Genomic DNA, 25,725 nt, shown 5'->3' on the forward strand with positions numbered 1-25,725 from the left:
GTGTTTCTTCTAGATATCATGGTACTGTTGATAATACCGAGTTAAGCCCTATTTATGCACATATATGTGTTTATTTGCAATACATAAGATCAGAGGGGGAGTGAGAGTTGGTTTGCCATGTATGGAAGTGATGATGATTTTGAGTAGATTTCCAGTTGAGGATTTGCATTTTAAAATTAAATTTGAACCATGGATTTAATCTAGTTGAAGTGTTACACATGCTCAGTCTGTGTGCAGTAAATGGCATCCCTTTCAGACAAATTTGGACAGCTGTTACTTGCTCAGGAACTTAAATAGGACAAAGGCATAAAGGGCATGCAAAGCTATTGCATTGTTTAATAGTTTATGTTGGTCGATGTGTATCTCATCTTGAAGCATTGGGTACATTTGCTAACTTTTTTCTTTTCTTTCATAAAAAAAGATACAAAAGAAAAACAATTCAGAGATGTTTTTATGTTATTCACATGGTAGTAAATTTACCTCTGTTATTGCCTTATTTGTGTAGATGAAGGCCAGTTGTATTGCTGTTCCATCTTGAAACTTGCATGAAGTTATGAATGTTGTATCCCTTGTTAAAAATTTATTATCACAGGACAAGTTACAAGTGCCATGCTAACTTGCTTTTGATGGGTGATCCTTTACCACCTTAATGCTGTTGTTTTCTTTGTTTTTCTGCAAGACGTCATTTTGTCTATAGCATAAGATAAAGTGGAAATTTGTGACAAGATATTAACAAGATGGGTTTGGTTGTGCAAGGTTCTATGACTCGGTTGATCCTATGCATGGCCTACTCAAAAAAGGCAGGGAAATCTTTCTCACAGGCTGCTATCTTCGTAATGCCATGGAAGGATCTGGTCATCCACGACTGTTACCCACAGAATATCTAGTAATTATATTGGATGAGGTATCTAAGCATTCTATTCTTTCTTTTACTGTAACAATTATTTGTTTTGCGCTGCTTCATGCTGTATCAGTTTATCTTTTTTTTTTCCCTTCAATTGTGTATGCTTATAGATTGACGCATGTTTTTTGCCTAATCTTTGTGCTTGAGTGCACACACATACACACACACACAGATGATGACGGGGTTGACAGTGGATAAAAATCAATGGCATGTTGGAGACAGCATTATATGACTGCACATTTTCCTCTTTCTTTGTTCTTTAAACAGAGAGCCTGAGTCAGTAGGCATTGAGGTGGGAAAAACTTGGGTTACCATTGATGCCACTTGATAAACTTAAAAGCAATGGAGAATAAGACATAATAAGCAGATTAACTGAGTTTTTCTTTCCTTTCTTTTGCTTTTTAAACAAAGTAGTGCTTGACTTAGAGGACGCTGGAATGATACATCTTGCGTCACCAAGCATTGCAGTATCAGGTTATTCATTCCCCTAATTATGACTTGTCACAAATGGAACATAGTGAAATTGAAATGCAGCATCCAACTAAGTTGAACCAGCTCTGCACCCCATGTCAGGGTTAAGGTTGGGGATAAATTGGAAGTAAATTTTATCAATACAGCAGATCCTAGTGGTCCCATTGCTGAAGTTGAAAAGCAGGAGATGGAACCTTGTTTGGGGATAGTGAAGTTCTCTAGCCTGGTGGTATACCTAGTTGGAGTAGGATAAGAGAATCTTGAAGATTGTCTTGCAGTTTGGCTGGGATTCACTTTGTCAAAGTAAAATCACTGGGTACTGATGTGAGTTGGACTTTTTCTCATGGGTTTGGTTAGTTGGAGGTAATCTAACTGTTATTTTTTTTTTTAAATTTTAGCTTTATTTCTAGAATGGGAACCGACCTTTTGTCACCTATTTAAATGAAGGCTTTATTTCCATAAAAAATGTCTGGCAATTAAAAGTATTTACAGTTTTTCAAGTAATTTTAACATTTAGTTTTTATTCTTGGGGAAAGGGGTAGCTTATCTATATGACTTTCATTATTCTCATTCATGATCACAAGTTCTTAGAGTACTAGTTATCAGTCAAATTGGATGTCATTATTAAGTTATTTTCCAATACTATATTGTGTTTGAATGTATGATTGTGTATCACTTGGATTCCTTCCCATTAACGTACTTTACAATCGGAAGTAACTAAAGTGTGTGAGGACGTTGATAACATTGGTTGTGTTTCACTTATGAGGCTTTATCTCTATATATCATATTTGAACTTGTTTTATCTTAAGTTATGCCTTTAATTTCATTATGCTGCTAGTCTTTTTTGTAATCAATTATTGACAAAAATTAATATGTGTTCAAAATAAGTTGGGTTGTCCTGTGAGTGGCTTCATTACTAATGTTCTTGCTTCAATAGCTGCAATCTTTTAAGTTCCTCTTTATAAAATTTCTTTCCTTTTTTTTGTCTCTCTTTGTGTGCCCTCTTTTAGGGCTAAGATTAAGTTATTTTTTGTGTGTGCACTATTTTAGGACCAAGATGAAGATGCGATACTTCTTGGAGCTCAATTCTGCAGTGATTCTTTCTCTTCTGTCTCTCATGATTCAGCTGAGTATGGGACTTCATACTCACTTTATGCAAGGCATGAATACTGTCATGTTCAAGTTTTCATTCAGCTGTCTGGAAACTGTTTGCAATCTTCAAGTTAATTATGCTTTTCCTAATCCTCAAAATGGACTTTTAAATGGCCTTCTGGACTGAATTTCAAGTTATACAGCTTGGTGCTTGTTTAGAATGGCAAAAAATTGCATTACTGATCCATATAAAGATAAATGGAACACTAATATGGTTGTCTTTGGATTTGTCATAATAAAGTGATTTGCTAGCAAAAAGTTTGGTACTTTTAGCATTTCAAGTTCTCAAGATATTATAAAATACAACTTCTAGTTGGTTGCCCTTTGTTTGATGAAGTCCTCAATCTAGCTCCAATTTAATGCATGTGTAAAGAAGTAAATTTATCATGGGGAAGTGTTCTCTTTCATAGGTTGTGGCTTACCTTTTTTTACCATGGCACTAAATTTCTGGCACTTTGTCCCTCAGCATTTGGGGTTATTTAGAGAAAAGTGGTGCCTATTAGAAGCTACTTTTATTGGCATGAATGCCCCTGGGAACTCTGTAGTGTCCTAATTGCATTATATTCAGCGGATACAATGTCTTTCGCTCCTCTTGAAGGAGAATTGCTTCACGAATACAGTTCTCAAACAGCTTGAGCTTTCTAGTACCACCCAAAGTGGGGGATTTTTTGTTACCTTAACATCCTTGGGGCCTACCGGGATAAGGTCAATTATGATGCTGTAAAGTGTGTCATGGGTTGCTACATGTTATTAAGTTAAGACACATTATGTCTGTAGACCTCATCTTTTCCTCTCTCACAAACTATATTTTTTTCTTATTAGGTCAGGCAGACATGGCTTAATGTTGGTAATGTATTATTAAGTGGCGTTTGACCCATATTACCATGAATTTCTTTGGAGTTATTCAAGATTTTCAATTTTGCTTGGTTTCATGAGGAAAATCTCGTTAAAGCAAACAAGCAGAAAGTTTAATAATATGATATGTTTGGTGCTAGCTCACCCTGAATTAGTATTGAATACTCATCTAGCTTGACTCCTTTAAGTTGTTTCTTGGAGAGGAGCCTTTGCTTCAAAAGGTGGCTGATTCCAGCCTTACTCCACTTGTTGTTTAAGTTTATAAGCTCTGCACAGATCGCCCCATTGGCCACTTCGTTTCATGCCATTCTAGGTTCAAGTAATATGCTTTTCTTTTTGTATTTATTTTGCATCAAGTTTCTTAAAATTGTTGCAGATTCTCTTATTGTATTTTCTTGTGATGAGAAAAATGAGGCTGGAAATTTAGCTAATCTTCCCGTTGGAAAAAAGACAGTAGTTGGGAAGTGGAGGTTTACTGCAATATACAAACTGAATGCGACTATAGACAGATATAAGGTTCAGTTTATTGGAAGATAATATTAGCAAAGGCATCATAAATAAAGAACTTTTGCTACCCTAGCAACATCTAATGCTATTCAGATACCAGTCTCTTTTGCAGTGCACTGAGCATGGGCACAATCAACTTTGGTTTTGAAAATGCTACCATGGGAATCTTCATGAGGATGTGTATTTTTCTCCACCTCTCAGGTTCCTTCATTAGTCGGACATAAACTCATCAATCATTTTACTTTGTAATTTATTGTTCTTTAATGCAGATCATGGCATGTGCTTAATACTTTAGTATGGTTCAAGTGATGCAATTTTAACTCATGGAGGTGTTTACGCTATATCTTGTAGCATGTTGTCTTTTCTTGAATGTCAAGGTCGACTATTACATTGTAAATCTAACGTTCTGTAATTTTTTAGGATTGAAACGATAGGACCATTGGAGATTCATGGCAAGTTTGGTGGTGTTAAGAGGAGACAGATCACCCTTGTAGATAATGAAGGTTATCAATTAAAATTTCTTTTGTGGGGTGAGCAGATTCTTCTGGCTAATCTATTCAGGTGGATTCTTGTTCTGATTTTAAGTTGGTCCATTTGCTCATATTATTCTAGCAAAACCACCACAATTTCTTTTTCAGTGTTGGAAGCATGCTTGCGCTTGATAGGCCCTATATTGCCAATGCTTTAGAGAGCAATATTGAAACAACTGCAGATATTTGCCTTGAATATGGTAGTGCAACACATCTATATTTGGTTCCCTTTCTGCAGCTTGAGGAACAGGCAAGCATATGTGTGTTTTTTGTGGCTAGTTCTGTCATTCTTATTGAATTCTAAACCTTTGGGAAATGCTTGTTTACCAGGTGGTTGTACCCACACAAAATAGGTTTAAAGGATCACAGGAGTTCCATACATCTGGTCATAGTCAGGACGTGAAAGTTACCCAAGTGACATTACCATGTGATTTTCAAGGATCTATTGATTTTAGTAGTTATCCTTCACGGGTGAGTATGCATGATTAAGGCCTCTTAGCTTTGTTTCAGTATTGATGGAGCCACATTTCTGCCTACTTTTTACAAGCTTGTATTTGTTCAAGTATCTTATCCTTTGTTATTTTTTATCAGGAACTCCTTAGTTGGTACTCATAGGGGGAGGTTCTTTGACCGATTTTGACCTCATGGATGTGTTCAGCATGGTCAAAATCGTAGGAATTGACCCTTGGATCATAATTTTGACATAAAAATATGTTATTTTGAGATTTGAAAATTTGGTACATTTTGGACTGTTGATTTTCAACCCCCATGAAATCTGACGTATATGACAGAAAAACATGATCCAAAGGTCACTTTCTACTAAACTTAATATGTAGATCACATATGAAGGGTTAGATGTGTGAAAGAACTAAAAAAAATTAAAATATTACATTTTTTCACTAGGGTGTTACAGCTGTTGCTTACCCACGAGGGTAGCAAACATTACCCATATATATATATATATATATATATATATATATATATATATATATATATATATATATAACGACCCCAATCCAGACCCTTTAAAAATGTGGAATATATATATATTTTTTTCCTAAGAGTTGCAGAAACCTTCCCAGAGATCTGGGGTCCTCACAGTTCCACTTTCCATTGGATAGCCCAACCACCACAAACGAAGTTGCAATTATCATCCATATCAACCAACTAAAACTCTTTTATTAATGAGTAATAAAATTTCAAAGACAAGGTTTTCTTCAACTGAAATTAAAGTAACAATTTCAAAAATTAAAAGAACTAAAAGACAAGAAAGAGCCATTATGTCCTCTACTGAAGCTGACAAGCCCAAGTATAACTCATCCGTCCCCAGTAGTCAGTCCAGCTTCACTGTTCACCATGACCTGTGAAAAACCAACAAAGTAGGGTGTCAGAACCGAAATTCTGAGCACAACTACTTCTAAAGAAACCAGGTGAGAGAAAGAACATGGATAAGATTTCATGCAATGATTTGAGTGAGTGCAGATATAAAATTTGCAACATTCAAATATCCATAACTACCAATAATTGCATATACTCACCAGTCAAGAACAGTAAAACAGTGTCATATATCAATAACTAAATAATCAAACCTTTCAGCAAGATTTCACAAAGTAAATCATATGCTACCACCAAATGATGTCATGATATCAAGAATGATTCAAACATGCATGATCTAATGTATAACAGAAAAATGCATATTATGTGCAATGTATGATTTATTCGGTTATCTTTCATTTAAGTTTCATCTTTTCATATGCATGCCCTATTAGATGCACACATCTTTAAGTTCCTCTTTTTAATTACCGTGGCCCGCGGATACACCAAACGGGTACAAACCCCGAGGTCAAGGAGGTTCCCAGGGTAGCTTAACACACAATTTGTATTTTATTACTGGGTTCCCACTTAGCCCTCGACCGATATCAGGAAACATCACTATCCATCGGAACATTATACCTCCACATCTAATGTCGGGGACACAAGGGACACCCCACGCCCACAAGTGCCACTTCCTTGGTACCATAAACTCACAGCTGTGACTAACACACCACTTTCGGGTAAAGTGGCGGGCTCTCCCTAAAACCGTGGCCAGGAGAAGAACCTCAATATCGGGTTCAGGAGCAACAACTCACACGAAGTTTTTGTATCCTCACAGTCTCCCCAAGACCGGATATCTAAGATTCTCATACTCCAGATGAGATATCCCAGAAAGTATATTACACTGTTCTTATTCTTTATATTTTCATTTAAAGTTCATTCTTTAAGTTTTCAACACTATATGCAAAAGTAAAGTGAAAACCTGCATCCTTCCTTGCGGGGACCCATTCGGGACTCCAGCCCTATAAACCACTAGAACAGTGTAGTAATGTACCAAACCATCTTATGTGGTTTAAGTGATGCATTAAAAAAACATATGTGAAAACAAACCAAACCCACGGCTCTCCAGGCCGATGATGGTCCATTAGGCCATCGATGCATCGCATGCAAAAATCATAACTTGCAATGTATGCAATCATACCAACATAATTCCATATGCACATTCATTCATACCATTCTAACAATGTGCATGAGCTTTCGCAGTCCTATGCATGTGTAACCATTCATGTGTAAGTGTTTTCATGTAATCACTTAACACACATGCATTCATTCATAGTTTCATGAGAATATTTATGCATGATTATACAAGCCAATAGACTTTGATCCCATATATGGACATGCATTTACAATTTGCTATTTCATGAGCAACACATGCTTCCTACGAGTGGTCCGCACACATAATCACTATACAATTTAATAAGATATTGCAAAATTTCAGTGAATATAAGGTACATATAGATATTCAAGTTTTGTGTTCACCATGCCACATTTCATAGCAAATAAAGGAATGCACATTGAACTAAGCATATAAATTTTACCATGACAACTGAAAACACAAAATTTTTATAATCATTCAAATTCAACATCTACTATCCTTAGATTTAGTTGACCGATCCAAGACAGATCGGTTTTACCACTTTCTAAACAAAGTTAGAGGCAACAAAAATTCAGATTCCATTTGAGTTTCCAAACAGATTTCTTGTACATGCCAGAAATTTAATTTCCTTTTAGAATCAGATTGAATTAAAATTCTACAACAAAACAAATTGCAACAATCATTCAGTTTAGTGTTAGTTGACTATTCAAGACGAGTAAATTTTGTGGTTCCAAAAGAAGTTAACATTTGGGACATCATAAATAAATTTCAATATGTTAAACCTCTTTCGAAATCTGATCCAGTGTTTATACTCATATGTTTATATACTGATATATATATATATATATATATATATATATATATATATATATATATATATATATATATATATATATATATATATATATATATATTGGCTGATTCAAGAATCTACCTCGAATCTATCAGCCCCAAAATCGGTCAGTATTACTGTTAAAACTTAACAAACTCTAGGTCAAGGAATCAAAACCATATTTTTTTTCTAACTAATCACATGCATCTGAACTTGTGCATCTACATATTTCTCAAAACAACACGCGCTAAACCTAATTTTCATTTGACACTCTCGTGCACAAAAAATTATACAGATTTATGTGTGGTTCCTGTTCACACAGAAAAAGATGACAGGATTGAGTGTGGATATGTCGACACCCACACACAGGAAAACATATGCGTGTTCTAGCTCTCAACAACACATTTAATCAATGCTTAAGCAAATCAGCAATTTAAAATCAAGTTTATGCTAACAAAAATATTTCGCCTTTGTTACATATCAGATTCTCATTAACTATTTGATTCACATGAAAATAAGTGGAGACCCAAGATAAAATTGGGAACATAGAAACTAAAACAGCAAAAGGAACAGATAAAGAAAACATTGAACAACACCTAAGTGTTTCTTCTGACAATCCAAATTCAGTTCAAGAGATCGCACAAGAACAATGCACAGAGAAACAAGAAGAAACCTTAGATTTGAATTTTGAAGAGCAAGCTCAAGAAAAGGAAATCACACAGGCTAAGCTTGACTTCATTCCTCTTTCACAGGCTTCAGTTCAAATCATCCAACAAACAGAAACTGTGAAGCCAAAGGAAACCTCTGATTTTATTGCCATAGCAGAGACTGATCAAGGTACAGGTGACAACAAGAAAACAACCACATCTGAAGAAAGAAAATGCATTGATAGCGAAAAGCTAGAAAAAGCTCCAGAATTTGGGACTGGTAGGATGTTTTCCGAAATAAGTGATGAAAATAAGAATAAAAATATGGAAACTACAAAAGAAGGTAACTTAATTAACTATGAAAGCTCACTAATCTCTCAAGCTTTTGTGAATGTAGGCTTGCAGATGGATGAAATAGGACCTGAGGATCTTGATCAATACACTGTGGAATCCACAGAGCAAAGTCTAGAAATGGTTAATGATAGTGTGAATAGTGAGAACATTCCAACCGAAAAGGAAGATAGCCCCAAATTTATTGAAGAATGTTCAAAGAAAAAATGAAAGTAGAGATGGAAACCACAAAGAACCATCATCTGAATTGGTATTGCATGACTCCATCTACATAGTAATAGTGTAAATGATAGCACCTTTGCTTGAATACCAACCAAGCCATCCTAACTTGGCTGGTTCCTATTATTAAACGCAGAAAAAAAAATGAGGACTTATTCCTAAATAGAACTATTTGACCGACTCGGATGAGGCAGGGATTGCAAACCTCTAATGTATGCAGCCCTTGCTCAGGCCAGATTCAGTCATCAAAATCAACTGAATTGATTATGTTATTTTTACTTCACGAAACAACAAAAGAACAACCAACAGACATGCAAAAGGTCCTCAGGGGCCCTCACCTCAAAAGACTACACGGGATCGAACCCATGTTCGATCCCTCACCTAGAATCGAGAGGAGCACCGTACCTTATTTCTCTGATTTTCCGGCGATCGGAGGCTGGAGACGTGGCTGACGCACCTCACTGCTGCCGTTAAGAAAAAGGGAGTACTCGATGTTGTTTGCCGCGGCCCCCGGTGGTCGTTGGTGGCCAAATCTCGCCGACGACCTCCTCTCCTCCGGCGCACGCACACAGACAGAGAGAACGAGAGAGACGAGGGAGAGAGATGAGGGACTGGGTGGAGAGAGAGAGACGAGTGAAGAGAGTCCCCTCTCCACTCCCTCTTAGCGGGCAAGACCCCTCCCCCCTTCACGCCGAGATGGGCGCGGGGTCGTTACGCTCTGCGTAACCTCCCTGCATCCCCTTTCTGTTTTTGTGTTAGGTTTTATCGGGCAACCCTTATCGGGTTGCCCTTTTTATTTAACAGGGCAGAACATATGGGGTGGGGCTCGGGTCCGAACCCGAGACCCGCAACCCGGCCCCAAGTCAAAATGGATCCACACGTTGGATCCGAATGGATCCAACTGTGGATCCTCAAATTAAATTTAATTTTTAAAATTTAAAATTTTTATTTATTTATTATTATCATTAAATCGAAGTTTCAAATAAATAAATCCTAATTACCCCCTTTATGGGTCCTAGATCCGTAATGTGGATCTAGGCCCAAATTGCATAATTTGGCATATTTTATACTAAAAATTTCCGAGTTTTACAATATATATATATATATATATATATAGAGAGAGAGAGAGAGAGAGAGAGAGAGAGAGAGAGAGAGAGAGAGAGAGAGAGAGAGATGGCCTGTCCAATTTTTAAGTGGTTAGGAACTGCCTATGCACACTTGCATAGTTTCAAAATAATAATTTAAAAATATGAAAGTTAAACATACAATATATCAAGCAAGGAGAAAGGGGTATCTAAAATGAAAGAACAATCCCTCGGATATAAAAAGTGTCCAACACTCAAGAAAATGCTTGTGACACTTCAACCTATCAGTCACTCAACACCATGTCCATCATGGAGTCTCCATACATGAAACCATGTCACACTGTCACATGGGTGCGGGTGCGGGGGTGTGGTAGGGGCAAAAATGTAAAAAAAAATTATATATATATATATATATATAATTTTGAAGTTTTAACAGTTAACATTTAATAGTTAACACTTAACATTGTCATAATATCATTCATCATTCATGCAATATATCAACCTAAATATTAATCAAATAAGTAAAGCAATTACATAAATCAACCTAAATATCAATCAAATAAGTAAAGCAGAAAAGAACTAAATTACATACCAAAGTATATCTTAATGAAGTAATTGATCTTAATAATCTTCTTCTTCATCATCAAATGCATCATTAGAAGGCATATTGGGCTCAGCTAAATCCATGTTTGTTATGCTGAAATCATGCTCTCCCTCAAAGTCACACTCTTTTGGGTTTACATCCCAAAATTTGGATGTTTCTTGTCTGCGTTACAAACCCAATTTGAAAATGTTAAATACAATACAAGTATATTTAAATGAAAAACTAAGAAATAATCAAATAACTAAGAGAGCAAATTAGTACCTGTATTCATCATTGGTTCGCGAAAGTAATCGAAGATCTGAATGAACATATACTAAATCCTCTGCACGCTTGCTGGTGAGTTTGTTTCTCTTTATGTTGTGGATTTGAGAATATGTGCTCCAATTTCTTTCACAACAAGATGAACTAGCAGGCTGCGATAACAATCTTAATGCAAGACGTTGGAGAAGAGGTGTTTCTGATCCAAATGTTGACCACCATGTGATAGGATCTATATTATCCTCTTCTCTTGCGAATAATGCCGGTCCATATAATCTCGAAGATGAAAATTTTTCAAACTCTTGTATGACTTGATGTAGAAGATATGCTTCTGGAAAAAGTCTTGTCATACACATATTTCTATGTCTTGATAGCTCTGGGTCTAAATTTGGAGGGACACGACCAATACCACCAGCCCGCCACTTATTTGCATAATATTTTGGATTAAGAGAATGTGCCATGCAATGCAAATGAGTGTTGCTCTTATCCCATCTTTTGACTAAAATTGAATAAATATGATTAAAAAATTCTGAATCATCCAATGCAAGATTTTTTTCTACATGCTTGAAAACTATAGATTGTATTTTTTCAATATATTATCCCACATTTTATAAACTTTGTGAAGCATGGGCTCATCCTTATCAACTTTTCTTAACATTTTCCAAATAGGTTGCGTAAATTAAAGGAAATATACCACTCTGTCCCAAAACTCATCATTAAGAATGAATTTTTTAATTTCTTGGGCATTGATATCATCATCAGCACGATAGAATGTCCAATTTTCATCAGTCACCATGTTAATCAAAGCATTTTTCACTCTTTTAATCCTCTTCACCATCACAATGATGGACGCAAAACGTGTTTCAGCGACCTTCAACAATTTTAGGTCATAATGCCTATCAAATATAACATTAACACGATGGTGGTTAACAACAAAATTCCTAATGCTTTTGACATTTCTTTCTAAATCTTCAATCCATGAACATAAAACATATGCTTGTGAATTTTCTTCTTCTTTGGGGTTGCAAATGCTCTTTAGGGCCAGATTTAAGCTGTGTGCTACACAAGGAGTCCAAAAAATATGAGGATACTCACTCTCCAAACTCAACGCTGCACTTTTACAAACTGGAGCGTTGTCTGTAATGATTTGTACAACTTTTTGATTACTCACTTCTTTTATGACTTCTATAAACAATCCCTTTAAATACTCTGCATTTTTATATTCCCCAGATGCAGCAACTGTTTTCAAGAATATTGGGCCACTAAGCGAACAAACAATTAAATTGATCAGTGGACGTCTTTGAATATCTGTCCATCCATCAGACACAATAGAAACTCCATTTTGCTCCCATGAATATTTTTTAATCTCCAGCAACCTCTCCACATTTGCTCTCTCTTCTACAAGAAGTGTGATTCATATTTTTTCTGAATTTGGCGGCACATAGCCACTCATTATAATTTGCCAAGGATGTTACTAAATCCTTCCAATAAGGATTTCTAGCCGCATTAAATGGGAGTGAACTATAATAAAAATACCTCCCAACTTTTCTATCCAATTCTTCTCTCCCATATGTATTGAATGCTGCTTGTATCGTTCATCTACCTCATACATTGACTTTTCTTTTTTTTCCAGCATCTTCTTGGTGGCTTGCAAATGACACACTAACTGCACAAGAATCAACCATTGCTTTTCTCTTCTCATATTTTTCTTGTATTGTCTTTGCATTGCCTCATCAACTTTTCTGCATCCTGAAATTCCATGTCCTGGTATCTTCAACAAATGAGCCTTCACTCTTGTGTAAGACCCAACAAAATCTCTTTCGTAGAGCTTACATCGAAATCTCTTGTTTCCGCCACCTCCTTCTCCAGTTTTTGCAAGTTTATCTACATGTACCCATAGTGGCCCCACATCATCAATCCCACTACAACTATCAGCAAAACTCACATATTGAGATGAGGATGACGCATGTCCTTTTCCTTTATCCGTCATTTTTATCATGAAAGAAAAAAAATACATTCAAAATTTCAAATCAATTATACAAACATTATCTTGATATAAAAATATATAAAATCAGGAGCAAGGAGGGGGGATCTGCCCCTCCCCTGCCAAAAACAGGGAGGGACTCAGCCCCTCCCCTGAAATAAGAGGGAGAAGGGACGGGGGCTCGACCCCCTCCCCTGCTGAAAACAGAGGGAGCAGGGGGGGCTCATCCCCTCCCCTGCCGAAAACAAAGGGAGCAGGGGGGCTCAACCCCTCCCCTGCCGACCCAACAAGAGAGAGAGAGAGAGAGAGAGAGAGAGAGAGAGAGAGAGAGAGAGAGAGAGAGAGAGAGAGAGAGAAGGGGGGGGGGGGGGGCTCGGCCCCTCCCTTGCCGACACAAGAAGAGAGCGAAAGAGGGTACGTACCTGCAAAAGGAGAGGAGGAGCCTAGGAGGTGGCGTCAGTAGGAGAGAGATCGAGCTCAGCGGGAGAGGAGAGATTAGGGCAAACTTTTTTTTTGCCCTAATCCTCCTTTTCATCGGGGATTTTTTTTTTAACGCCGAAAAGTGGATGAAAATGACCCTGGGTGCGTTGACCGCACCCAAGGTCGTGTTGACCGCACCCGGTGTCGCACCTGCGTCGCGTCGACGCGGGTGCGGCACCTGTTTTGCCGAGTCCCTGTGACATAGTGTCATAGTGATACAGGTATGACCCAACATGTGACTTTGAATTTTTTTTGATAAAAAGGATATGGCAACACAGAATTTTTAATTTGTAATCAATAACAAACTTTTTTTGATGTATAAAATATATTTGTACTAAATATTATTAAAAGGATTAAAATAATATTAAAAAAAGTATTATCCCTATGTGTTAGTTGTGTCATGTTTTTTTTTATGATGAGGAACCCTTGCCGAGAACCGAGTCACTTGATGGGCCCTCTCTCCTGCAAGGTAAACCTTAGGTGGTGTCACCGACACCCAAGCCTTTACAGAGCCCACCAGTTAAAGGCACTTGCACACTCGGCAGGAGGCGAACCTGGGACGAAGGGGTCAGCACCTTCTCCCCTGGTCTGCTGCCACTCGGGCGACCCAGATGGGTGTGTCAGCATGTCATAGCATGTTTGACTTGTGTAATCATGACATGTCCTCTAAATGGCATGTCTCTGTGACATGGGTCACAAAGTGCCTTCTTCACATTGTCAGACACAGACCATGTCTGTTTTCCATCAAGTGTCCACACTTGACACTGTCTGAAATTTTGTCCACCTGTCAGTGTCCATGTTAGTGTCTAGCAGTTTTGGGCACCATTTTACTGGAGTCTTATAATTCTCTAAGTTACGTAGGGTAGAGGCAACTTCTGTGTTAATATCCATGTAAACAAGTTCATGTTTTTTTGAACTCAGTTTTGATTCTTGTTTATGGTTGAGTTATATCAGATTTTTGTTTTGGCATTTGATTTTTGGTTACAAAGTCAAATTGTTATGAAATTTTATTAAGCCACGTTCGATAAAAGGAATCAGAGTGTCAGTAAAAAAAAGTGTTAGAGAACAAAACAGTTAGGGATGACTCTTGCAACTTCTACCACAAAGGTTTTACAATGTCATGCCAATTTTTTTCATCTAGTAGGGTACAAATAATAGTAAGATATTACTGGGGCTTGCTATGAGTTCTTTATGTGGTTATCCTCTTTGATGGTTTTAAATGGATTATTGTTCAATGGAAGCTATATGCTTTTGTGCTTCATACGGCTAATTTTAATGGGTCTTAAACCTTTATCTATATGTTTTAGTATTCTATACTGACAACCTTGGTCTCAGCATTGGCAGATTCTGTGGTAATGTCTTTATTCTTTTCTAATTATTTAGTGTTATTTGAATTTTCTTTATGTAATGTAAATTTTCCCCTTTATTTCAACTCTTTTATGATTAAGGTTGTATGCTTACCTACTGTGCAGTTATTTGTGGCTGATCTCCGGGACAAGATGGATCATGTTTGCCTTTATGGTGTTGTTAAAAATATTTATAGAGTAATTGATAGTCCCAGCATCATATTTTCAATCACAATTGGAGATATTACGGGGACAGTTGTTGCAAAGCTACATTTTCTTAGATCTTGGTAATGACAAATGGTTACCTTATTGCCAAAGTTTCCAGTATTCAAGATGTTTAGAGTTAATGCATATAACCATCATTTTTTTATCATTGGTATTTACCTATGTTGTCAAAAGCACTAGGCGGGGCTAGTCGGTGGACCTTCGAAAAGGCCTAGGCGGCCGACTAGGCGGGCAAAAATAATTAAGAACAAACAATGTAGAAAAAGATAAACTACACAATATTGAGATAAATAAAGCATGTATGAAGCATAACAATTAATATTAAAGGGTCAAAACATAAGAGTGAATGACATTAAACATCAAACAAACAATTAATATTACTTGGGTTTGCATCTTCCATTGTTCTAATTAAACATTTCAAAACAAACAATTATTAATCAATAAAGTAGATAAACAAAACATACAATATATATATATATATATATATATATATAACAGTATGTATAAACTGTTCAGTATATAAACAATACATATATAAAATCTATAACTGTTATATATATATACTCAACAGTATATACATATATGGTTCAATATATATGTATAAACAATATATAAACTAACAGTGTGTGTATATATATATATATATATATATATATATATATATATATATACTGAACCGACTAGGTAGCTCGCCTAGGCGTGCCTTTGACAACATAGGTATTTACAATGCGCATAATAATGCTCAGTGTTGGTATCGATGTCTGAAGCAATGCCATAGACATATACTCTGAAGACCTAGAAGCGTTTGGGTAATATAGATGGTACCTGTAGCTAACCTCCATCCAATGATCTATAAATGTTTGATCTTCAAGGACCCTGTATGTGTTAAATTGTATCTCATATATATATATATGTATCTATCTATTTATATATATATATAAATATATATATATATATATAAATATATAAATATATATATATATATATATATCTATTTATATATATATATATATATTTCTTTGTAATACCTTCTAGGGGTAAAACTATCTTTTTACATGTATCACACATATTCACTTGAATATGCTTTTTCTTTTTCTTTTCTCTTCTTTTTTATTGTTTGGAGGGGTCCACCATATAGACTTTGACCGTTGGAGGGGCTCCAACGTCTATATGGGAGCCCCTCCTTGGGTCCCTTGTAGTCTATAAATATGGGGTGTTTTTCCATTGTATGGTGTGATTTTTAGTGCTCTATCTCTCAATAAAAGATTACCTTTTTTATGCCTTTGTGCATTTGTGCTCTTTTGTGAGTGTTTTCTTTCGCCTTTGTGCACTTATTCTCTTTGTGAATCTTGTGGGTTAATCAAGTCATCTTTAAAGTTGATATTCTTGAAGATATTTTCACATGGTAACATAGCAAGGTTTATGAAAAGCTAGCATGTGTGCTGTGTCATCATGGTGGTTGCCTCAAAAATCGTGTCCACTCTTCATTCTTGTATTTTGGCGTGAAAAGTTCTTGCACTGTACTTCCCGTTTGATGTATGGTCATGCATATATTTTACATTTTATTCATACTATTTTATGCATGATCCAGTAAAAAATTGTATTAAAAACTCGTTCTTTTCAGTGTTTTTGAGAAACTACTTTAAATTGAAAATAAAGGAAAAAATCACATATTTCAAGTTTTTCCCTACGTTTTCAGTGTTTAGTTTTGTTTAGAACTTTTTAATTCTTAGTCTAATTAGCTTAGAAATATTTAATTAGTATTTCATTCGGTTTAGAAGAGTCCTTTTTGTGAAAAATATTTTTTCAGAAGTACTATTTTGAAATTTTTGAAAATTAATTGGAGTTTTCTGAAAAAAAATATGTAACCTAAATTTTTTAGTATAAATAGTATGTTTTCAGCCATGGAACACGTATTTCCTCTGGAGAAAACGCAAGCGTCTTTTCCCTTTTCTCTTCTCTTCTCTTCCCCCTCCTCGTTCCTAATCGGTTCTCTTATTCTCTTTCTTTCTTCCCCCGGTTTCGTCTTGCTTCTAACCTTTTTCTGGTGTCGATTCTTCTTACCCCCTCTCGACGGAGGCATGTGCAACTCAAAGGTAAGACCACTTTCTTCTTCTCAACCCCTCCTTCGGAAACGGATCGAAAGGTACATTTTTTCTTCCCGTTTCTTCGTAGTTTTAGTTCCTGGATACATACATCATATTATTGCATATAGTTTATTTGATCATTGCATATTTAGTGCATATAGATTAGATTAGTTTTATTTTTAATATCTGAAAATATAAAAAGAAAAAAATATAAAATAGTTCAGTGTAGGTGTTTTTCTATATTTGCGTGTCGAGTTAGATAGTAGTATTTTTTATATAGTTAATTCGTAATTTTAAATTCACGTCAGCTGCTGTTTTTATCAAAATTAAATCTAATCATGTTAGCCGATTTACGATGATAGTCAATTATCGTTTTCTTGAATAGTTTGTTATGTATAATTTCTGTAATTAATTTCAGTTTGCTATTAATTAGATTAGTTTTTAGTTGATGTACGTTTGTTAATTTGAGTTAGTTAGCTGCATATATTATTCATTAGTAATCTTGTTTTCTCTTTAGTTTTTTTATATAGTTTAAATCGTTAGTTTTGAAACCGTTTTTTTATTCAGATTTAAGTTAGTTAATATTTTCACTTTGTTATTTATTAGTTTAGCATGGATTCCGTACAACCAGTTAGCATTTTGAATTAAGTAGTATCTTGTTAGATTTAGTATCTTGAAATTGCATTCGGTTAATGTTTTCTTTTTGTTCTTGATTATTTAATTAGTTAATTTGTGATTAGTTAGAATAGATATAAGTTAAGTTATTAGTTAGCTTCTTTATTTTTTGAATTCACGTTTTTCTATATTCAATTGAATTAGCTAATTTCAATTCCTTTATACGGTGAGCATATTTTGTTTTCTTCGTGTTAGTTAGTTGTTGCATGTTATCTTCTTTATTGTTTCATAATTAATTAGTTGATTCATTTGTTTAGTTTGTTTTTCATTTAGTTAAATTGATTCTTAGTTGTTAAGTAGTTAGTTTGATTGTTAGTTCCATAAGTTGTTCTTAGTTGATTAGTTTCTTGATTGTTAGTTGTTTAGTTAGTTTAGCTATTTTGTCATTTAGTGCTTTAGTTTGTTACATGTTAGTTCACATTTGTTATATGTAGTTAGTTTGTTACTAGTGGTTAGATTTTTGTTTTTGTGATTTTTCTTTAAATTAACATTGAATTCCCGTCTAGTTTTTTTGTGTTTTGGTTTCGTTTTATGTTTTTATTTTGCAGGGAAGCGGTTGATCGTGCGATGAGCCCTCAAACGATCCTCCGAAGAGCCCTCTGAAGTCCCCAAAAGGCCCATTTGAGCCTCTCAGGGTCCCCTTCATTTCAGTATATAACCCTTATCACCTGAGGAAAGAGTACAGGAGCTTGCAGATGCAGGTTGCAATCACACATTAGTAACTTTGGGATTCATCTAAAGCAGAGACATCAAAAGGGACTAGAAGCTCAGAAGACCTTTTCTTTCATTTTTAGTTTAGGTTTTTTATTTTAATTTATTGGGTTTGTAATAAGGCCACTTAACCTAATTTTTATTTGTTTAAGTCCTCCGCAGAGGGCCGTACTCTTAGTTGATTAGTTAATTAATTATTTTTATTTTCAAAGCAATAAAGAGTAGATTTGTTTTTTGTAGAATACAAAGTGTTTCTCCCGTTCCCTGATATCGACCCAGACTCCACCACTCATGCGAGTCGGTTTTTAGTATTTGGTGTCTGACTTTCACACTGTTTTTATTGAAAATATTGTTTTAAAAATATATTTCATAAAACTTACACCAACGTACTATAAGAAATAGCTAAAAGAAGGCTCGTTGTGGTAAGTGTTTGAATTGTGAAGATTCTTTTGTTTCTCAATGGCGAAAAATGATTCACATTTTTCCCTCAGATTCAAACTCAATGGGTCAAACTATCATGTTTGGGCCGGTAATATGAAAGCTTATATTAAGGGAAAAGGGCTTTGGAGTTACATCAAAGGTACGATTTCAGAACCCGAGCAAAAAATTACTATAGTTGAAAAAGGAGAAATAAAAGTCCTTGATGGAGAGGAAGGGGTGAAGGCTTTTGAAGAATATAACAAGAAACATGAAGAATAAAAAATGAAAAGCTGCAAAATTCTTTCATGATTTTTTTCTACTGATGAGACTAGGATTAATGCCAATGTTTTTAAATTTAAAAAGGTATCTTAAGTTTGAGAATATCTTAAGAGGATGTATACCTCGAGAGATTTATCTCACAAATATTACCTCTAAAAAAGGACTTTAACTCTTCAACAAGGCGAAATGATTATTAGAGAATATTTTGCCGAATTATCATTTGTTTGGGATGAGCTTGCTATTCTTGAACCAAAGTGGAATGGAGAAGCCATTGAGTTATGCCACAAATAATTAGAAGAATATCGATTTTTTAATTTCTTGAATGGGCTTAGACCCAAATTCGAGTAAATAAGATCTTCTCTTCTATCGTCTTTCACTTCTCTACATCTTGAAGATGTTATTACTAAGATAAGTGAGGAAGAAACTCGAATAGAGATGAGTAAAACCAATCAAAGTGTTCTAGCTATGCCCTCTCTAGGCTGAGAAATAATTTGAAAACCTATAAGCCTTCTCATTTCAATAAATTTTAAAATCAAAATCAAGGAGTAAGGGAAGAAGGAGACCAAAATGGAAGATGGAATCAAGTAAGGGTTATTTGTCATTTTTGTAAAGAATCGGGACACATTAAGCCGATTTGTCCAAAATGAAAGAAGAAGGTGGCTATGTCTACCACGTTTCAACCACACAAGGAGGAGAATCCATCTACTTCTAACAATGGGGCATTATCTTTAAGTCAATTTATGAAGGCTCTTCAACCCCTCTTCAAAGGATCCATTTTCGGTGCCACCATATCATCTTCTTCTCCTCTCGATAAGATTCTTTAGCTTTTAGATTCGGGTGCCTCCTTTCATATTACTCCCAATATTTTTGTACTTTCTGAATATACAAAAAATGTTTTACCTTCTTTTGTTTCAACCGTAAATGACGCTTCTCTTAAAATAAAAGAAGTTAGAAACTTTGAAAAATAAGAATTTTTTTATTCTCAAAGTTCAATTTATACCAAAATTAAATTTAAATTTGCTTTCGGTCTCTAAGTCTCGGACCATAGATGTGATGTTAAGTTCTCATCAAATAAATGTTGGGTACAGGATCGCCGGTCTACAAAGTTGATTGGGGAAGGCTCTAGAAAAGGAGATCTCTACTACATAGAGTTTCTACAAATTTCAAAACATTCTTTTTGTAATCTTGGCCAACATAAAGATATAAATATTTAGCATAAAAGACTTGGGCATCCTAATATCATCAAGCTTTCTTATTTACATTTTGTTAAAGATCTTTGTAAAAGTGATTTCACTTGTGATGATTGTATTCTTAGAAAAATGAGAAGTTTGCCTTTTGAACAAAGATCCATGTTTACAACTAAACTATTTGAATTTGTGTATTCGGATGTATAGGGACCGGCACCCGTCATGTCTAAAGGAGGATTTGCGTATTATATTATTTTTGTTAATGATTATTCTAGATATTGTTGGATATATTTCCTTAAGCATAAACATGAGGTTTTTGTATCATTTAAGACATCATATGTTGATTAAAAATCAATTTAATAAAAACTCAAAGATTCTTAGGACCGATTCTGGAGGTGAATATTTTTCAAATGAATTTAAAAATTATCTTGAAAACAATAGAATTGTTCATCAAAAATTTTGTTCCAAAACACCTCAACAAAATGGTCTAAGCCGAAAGAAAACATAGGCACATTATTAAAACCACTAGAACTTTGCTTATTTCTCAAAACATTCCTGAAAGATTTTGGGCCGAGGCGACTCTTTTATCTGTTTATCTTATAAATCGTCTTCCTTTAAAAAGTTTAAATAAAATCTCACCTTTTGAAATTCTATATAAAAAAGAACCCGACTACAATATGTAGAGTCTTTGGATGCAAATGTTTCGTTCTTACCGATAAAAATGATAAACTCTCACTAAAAGCTATCTCTTGTGCATTTCTTGGATATTCTGAAATTCAAAAAGGTTTTAGATGCTATGATATTAAAAATGATAAATTATATGTTTCTAGGAATGTAGCATTTTTAGAAAATGTTGGTGGTTTTGAAGAATGTGAACCTCATAGAAATAATGTGGATTACTCTTTTTTGTTTGAGTTATCTAGAAATGATGATGTTTTTAGTAATGATGAACTCGTATATAATGATTTTAGTGATGATAAAAATATAGAAGAGAATAACAACTCTCTTTATTAATCCCTTGATCAATCTACCAAAGTAAGAACATCTAGTGATCCTATCACCTATACACATAGAGATAGAAACTCTTTTAGAAGTATAATTGAGAAATATAGTGAATCTAGTGAGTCTTCCTCCACAAATAATCTAAATCCTCGTAGAACCGAAAGAGCTAGAAGAATTCCTTCTAGATTCATATCCTATGAATCCTTCTCTCCTAAATATAAAGCATGCCTTAGTGCCATCCATTCATATGTGAAACCTAAAAACTTTGAAGAAACCAAGAAAATTGTCGAATGAAGGAAACCATGGACAATGAACTTAGAACTCTTAAAAAGGCTAAAACTTGGGAATTTCAAGATCTACCTAGTGGAAAGAAGTCAATAGGATGTAGGTGGGTTTTTAAGGTTAAGATCAAGAGTGATGGGTCTCTTGAAAGGTATAAAGTTCGTCGAGTTGCCAAAGGGTATAGTCAAGAATATGGAATAGACTACGATGAAACTTTTGCCCCCGTTGTGCGTATAGTTACGGTTAGGTATCTTATTACTATTGCCTCAATTAAAAATGAAACATATATCAAATAGATGTCAAAAATGCCTTTTTAAATAGTGACCTAAATGAAGAAGTCTATATGGATGCTCCTCCAGGCATGAATGTTCTTAAAGGTAAAGTTCTTCACTTACGGAAAGCCCTTTATGGTTTGAAACAGGCTCCCAAAACTTGGTATGATCGGTTTAATAACTTAATGATGGAAAATAGATTTACTTCATGTTTTACTAACACTGCTTTGTTTGTCAAGAAATCCAATGCAGGAATCGTGATTTTATTATTATATATTTGATAATATGCTAATTACAGGTGACGATACTAAAGAGATTAAGAGTATAAAGTCTATACTAAAAGATAAATTTGAAATGTCAGACTTAGGATTTTTGACATATTTTTTAGGCATTGTTGAGAATAAAAAAATAAAAATAAAAAAATAAAACCACCTATTCTCAACAGGCATTAAAGTTGCCTACTTTCATAGGGGTTGTTTCTTATCTCAAACTAAACTTGTATTTGAGAATACTGACAGGTCAAGAATTACAGATGATAAAGTTTGTGAAACCCCTGGAGTGGTAAGAACAAAGTTAAAAATCGATGATGGGGTTCTCCTAAAAGATCTCACTCCTTATAGGTAACTTGTTGGGTCTTTGATGTATCTCAGCATCACTAGACTTGATATTTCATATGCCGTTAATGTTGCAAGTCAATTTCATGATGCTCCTATATCAGTTCATATGAGCATAATATAAAGGGATCCTTGAATAAGGAAGTATTTCTATCTTTATCTTCTGAGTTAAATTTAATTGCTTATACTGACTCTGATTGGAGAGGTGATCCAAATAACCGTCACTCCACCACCGGTTTTTGCGTGTTCTTAGGTGAATCATTAATTTCTTGAAGATGCAAGAAGCAACAAAAGGTGTTCCTGTCATCTACTGAAGTCGAATATCGAGCCATGAAAACTACAACCATGAAAATTGTTTGGATGCGCCAGTTGTTGGGGGTTCGTGTTTAAGGGCCCACGAAGTTGTGTTGTGATAACAAGAGTGCAATCTTTATTGTCAAAAATCACACTTTTCATGAGTGCACTAAGCATATCGAGATTTACTGCTACTATGTTAGAGAAGAATATCTGAAGAAAGTTATAGATCTATCTTATGTAACATCACAATATCAACTGGATAGCTTTTTTACTAAGGCGCTTTGTTCTCCTAGATTTAATTTTCTCTTTGGCAAACTTTCGGTCATTACACCGTAAGTTTGAAGGGGGGGGGTGTTAAATTGTATCTCATATATATATATATATATATATATATATATATATATATATATAATACCCTCTAAGAGTAAATACGAGTCAGATAGATTTTTTCCTACTTAGAAAGAGAGATAGGGGTTGTTGCATCGATTGTAAGGTTATACCAGGAGAAAGTGTAGCTACACAACATAGAGTCTTAATTTTAGATCTTAGAATTAGACAATGTCGCAAAAGGGATAGACATAGGATAGATCCTAGAATTAAGTGGTGGGCACTGAAAGGAGCTAAACAAGGAATGTTTGTAGAGCAGGTAGTTAAGGAAGTTGATTGGTGTCTCGAGGAGGATTCAGAATCAATGTGGAATAAGATAGCGGGTGGTATGAGAAAAGTAGCTAAGGAGGTATTGGGTGAGTCTAAAGGCGGTGCACCACTAGGTAAGGATACATCATGGTGGAACGAGGATGTCAAATTAGCTATTAAGGTTAAAAGAGAGTGTTATAGAAATCTAAGTAAGAGTCGTGATAATGAGAATTTGGAGAAGTATATGATAGCAAAGAAGGAAGCTAAAAAAGTTGTTCGAAACGCGAGGGCTAAGGTATATAAGGAGGCTTATGACAAGTTGGATACCAAAGAAGGCGAGAAGGATATTTATAGGCTTGCAAAGATGAGAGATAGGAAATCGAAGGATTTGGGTATGGTTAGATGTATCAAAGATGAAACGCAAAGGGTTTTAGTCAAATATGAGGAGATTAAGGAGAGATGGAAAGATTATTTTGATAAGCTATTTAATGATAGTCATGCTCAAGATCTTGGAGACTTCTCCATTCCTTTTCATGAGATAAATCGTGACTTCATGCGCAAGATTCAAAAGAAAGAAATTGCAGAGGCTTTGAAGAAAATGAAATCAAGAAGGGCAGTTGGCCCAGATGGTATACCTATCGAGGCTTGGAAATGCTTGGGAGAGAAAGGTTTAGAATGGTTGACAAATCTTTTTAACTTGATTTGGCGAACAAATAAGATGCCTAATGAGTGGAGGAAGAGTACTTTGGTGCCTTTATATAAGAATAAGGGTGATATACAAGATTGCACAAACTATCGTGGTATAAAACTCATGAGTCATACTATGAAACTTTGGGAGAGGGTGATTGAGTCTAGGTTGAGGAAGGTTGTCATGATATCGGAGAATCAATTTGGTTTTATGCCTGGAAGATCAACTATGGAAGCTATACATCTTCTTAGACAACTTATTGAAAGATATAGAGAGAGGAACAAAGATTTGCATATGGTTTTTATTGATTTAGAGAAGGCATACGATAGAGTACCTAGGGACGTTCTCTGGTGGACAATGATGAAGAAAGGTGTTTCTCTCAAGTACATTAGTATAATTAAAGATATGTATGAAGGAGTAGTAACCAATGTCCGCACTTGTGGAGGGGTGACAACCAATTTCCCGATAACGGTTGGGTTACATCAAGGATCTGCTTTAAGCCCTTTCCTATTTGCGATAGTGATGGATGAGCTTACGAGATCAATTCAAGAAAATGTACCGTGGTGTATGTTGTTTGCTGATGATATTGTTTTGATTGATGAGTCTAGAGCTGGGGTTAATGCTAAGTTAGAATTATGGAGACAGACATTGGAAGCTAGAGGTTTTAAGTTGAGTAAGAGTAAGACTGAATATATGGAATGTCGGTTTAGTAAGCAACGAAGTAGTGATGGGAGTGTAGTGAAGCTTGGTGAGCAAGATATACCGGTGAATGATTATTTCAAATATTTGGGATCCATCATTCAAAAGTATGGAGAAATTGATGGAGATGTAAATCATAGGATAAAGGTTGGGTGGATGAAATGAAAAAGTGCTACTGGAGTGTTGTGCGATCGTAGAATGCCATTGCGGTTGAAGGGAAAGTTTTATAGGACGACTATTAGACCCGCTTTACTATATGGTACGGAATGTTGGGCTGCCAAGAGACATCATATTCAAAAAATGAGTGTAGCTGAGATGCGGATGCTTAGATGGATGTGTGGAAATACAATAAAAGATAAGATTCGGAACGAAGAGATACGTAAGAAGGTAGGTGTTGCACCCATTGAAAATAAGATGCGAGAGAATCGTTTACGGTGGTTTGGACATATTCGGCGAAGGCCTAATGATGCTCCAGTTAGAAGGTTGGAGAAATGGGAAAATATATTAGTTAAAAGAGGTCGGGGTAGGCCTAGGAAGACTTGGATGGAGATGATAGGAAAGGATATGAATGCTTTGAACCTCACCGAGGACATGGCGTTGGATAGAAATGATTGGAGGAAAAGGATTCATGTGGAAGACCCAAAATGAATTTCTTTTTTGGTTCATATCGCTGACCCCAATTGTTTTGGGATGAAGGCGTAGTTGTTGTTTGTTGTTTGTACCCTCTAAGAGTAAAACTGTTTTTTCACATGTATCACGTATATTCACTTGAATATGCTTTTTATTTTTATTTTTTATTTTTCTTTTCTTTTTTATTGTTTGGAGGTGTCCACCATATAGACGTTGGTATTTGTGCTCCTTTGTAAGTGTTTCCTTGTGCCTTTGTGCACTTATTCTCTTTGTGAATCTTGTGGGTTAATCAAGTCATCTTTGAACTTGATATTCTTGAAGATATT

General features: G+C 35.2%; 1 protein-coding gene across 1 annotated transcript in view; it reads left to right on the top strand.

Moving 5' to 3' along the window:
* The window catches only part of LOC149839174 (Nucleic acid-binding proteins superfamily), a 40,773-nt gene that overhangs the window by 6,194 nt on the left and 8,854 nt on the right, over positions 1 to 25,725 (top strand). Inside the window, exons 4-9 of the mRNA XM_090004027.1 lie at positions 757 to 904; positions 2,426 to 2,535; positions 4,310 to 4,450; positions 4,528 to 4,681; positions 4,750 to 4,890; positions 14,822 to 14,982. Coding sequence (XP_089860153.1) covers positions 757 to 904; positions 2,426 to 2,535; positions 4,310 to 4,450; positions 4,528 to 4,681; positions 4,750 to 4,890; positions 14,822 to 14,982 — 855 coding nt within the window. The remainder of the gene's footprint in view (positions 1 to 756; positions 905 to 2,425; positions 2,536 to 4,309; positions 4,451 to 4,527; positions 4,682 to 4,749; positions 4,891 to 14,821; positions 14,983 to 25,725) is intronic.

This window comes from Nuphar pumila, chromosome 4 (assembly GCF_984573655.1).
Source record: "Nuphar pumila chromosome 4, dmNupPumi1.hap1.1, whole genome shotgun sequence".
Lineage (NCBI taxonomy): Eukaryota > Viridiplantae > Streptophyta > Magnoliopsida > Nymphaeales > Nymphaeaceae > Nuphar > Nuphar pumila.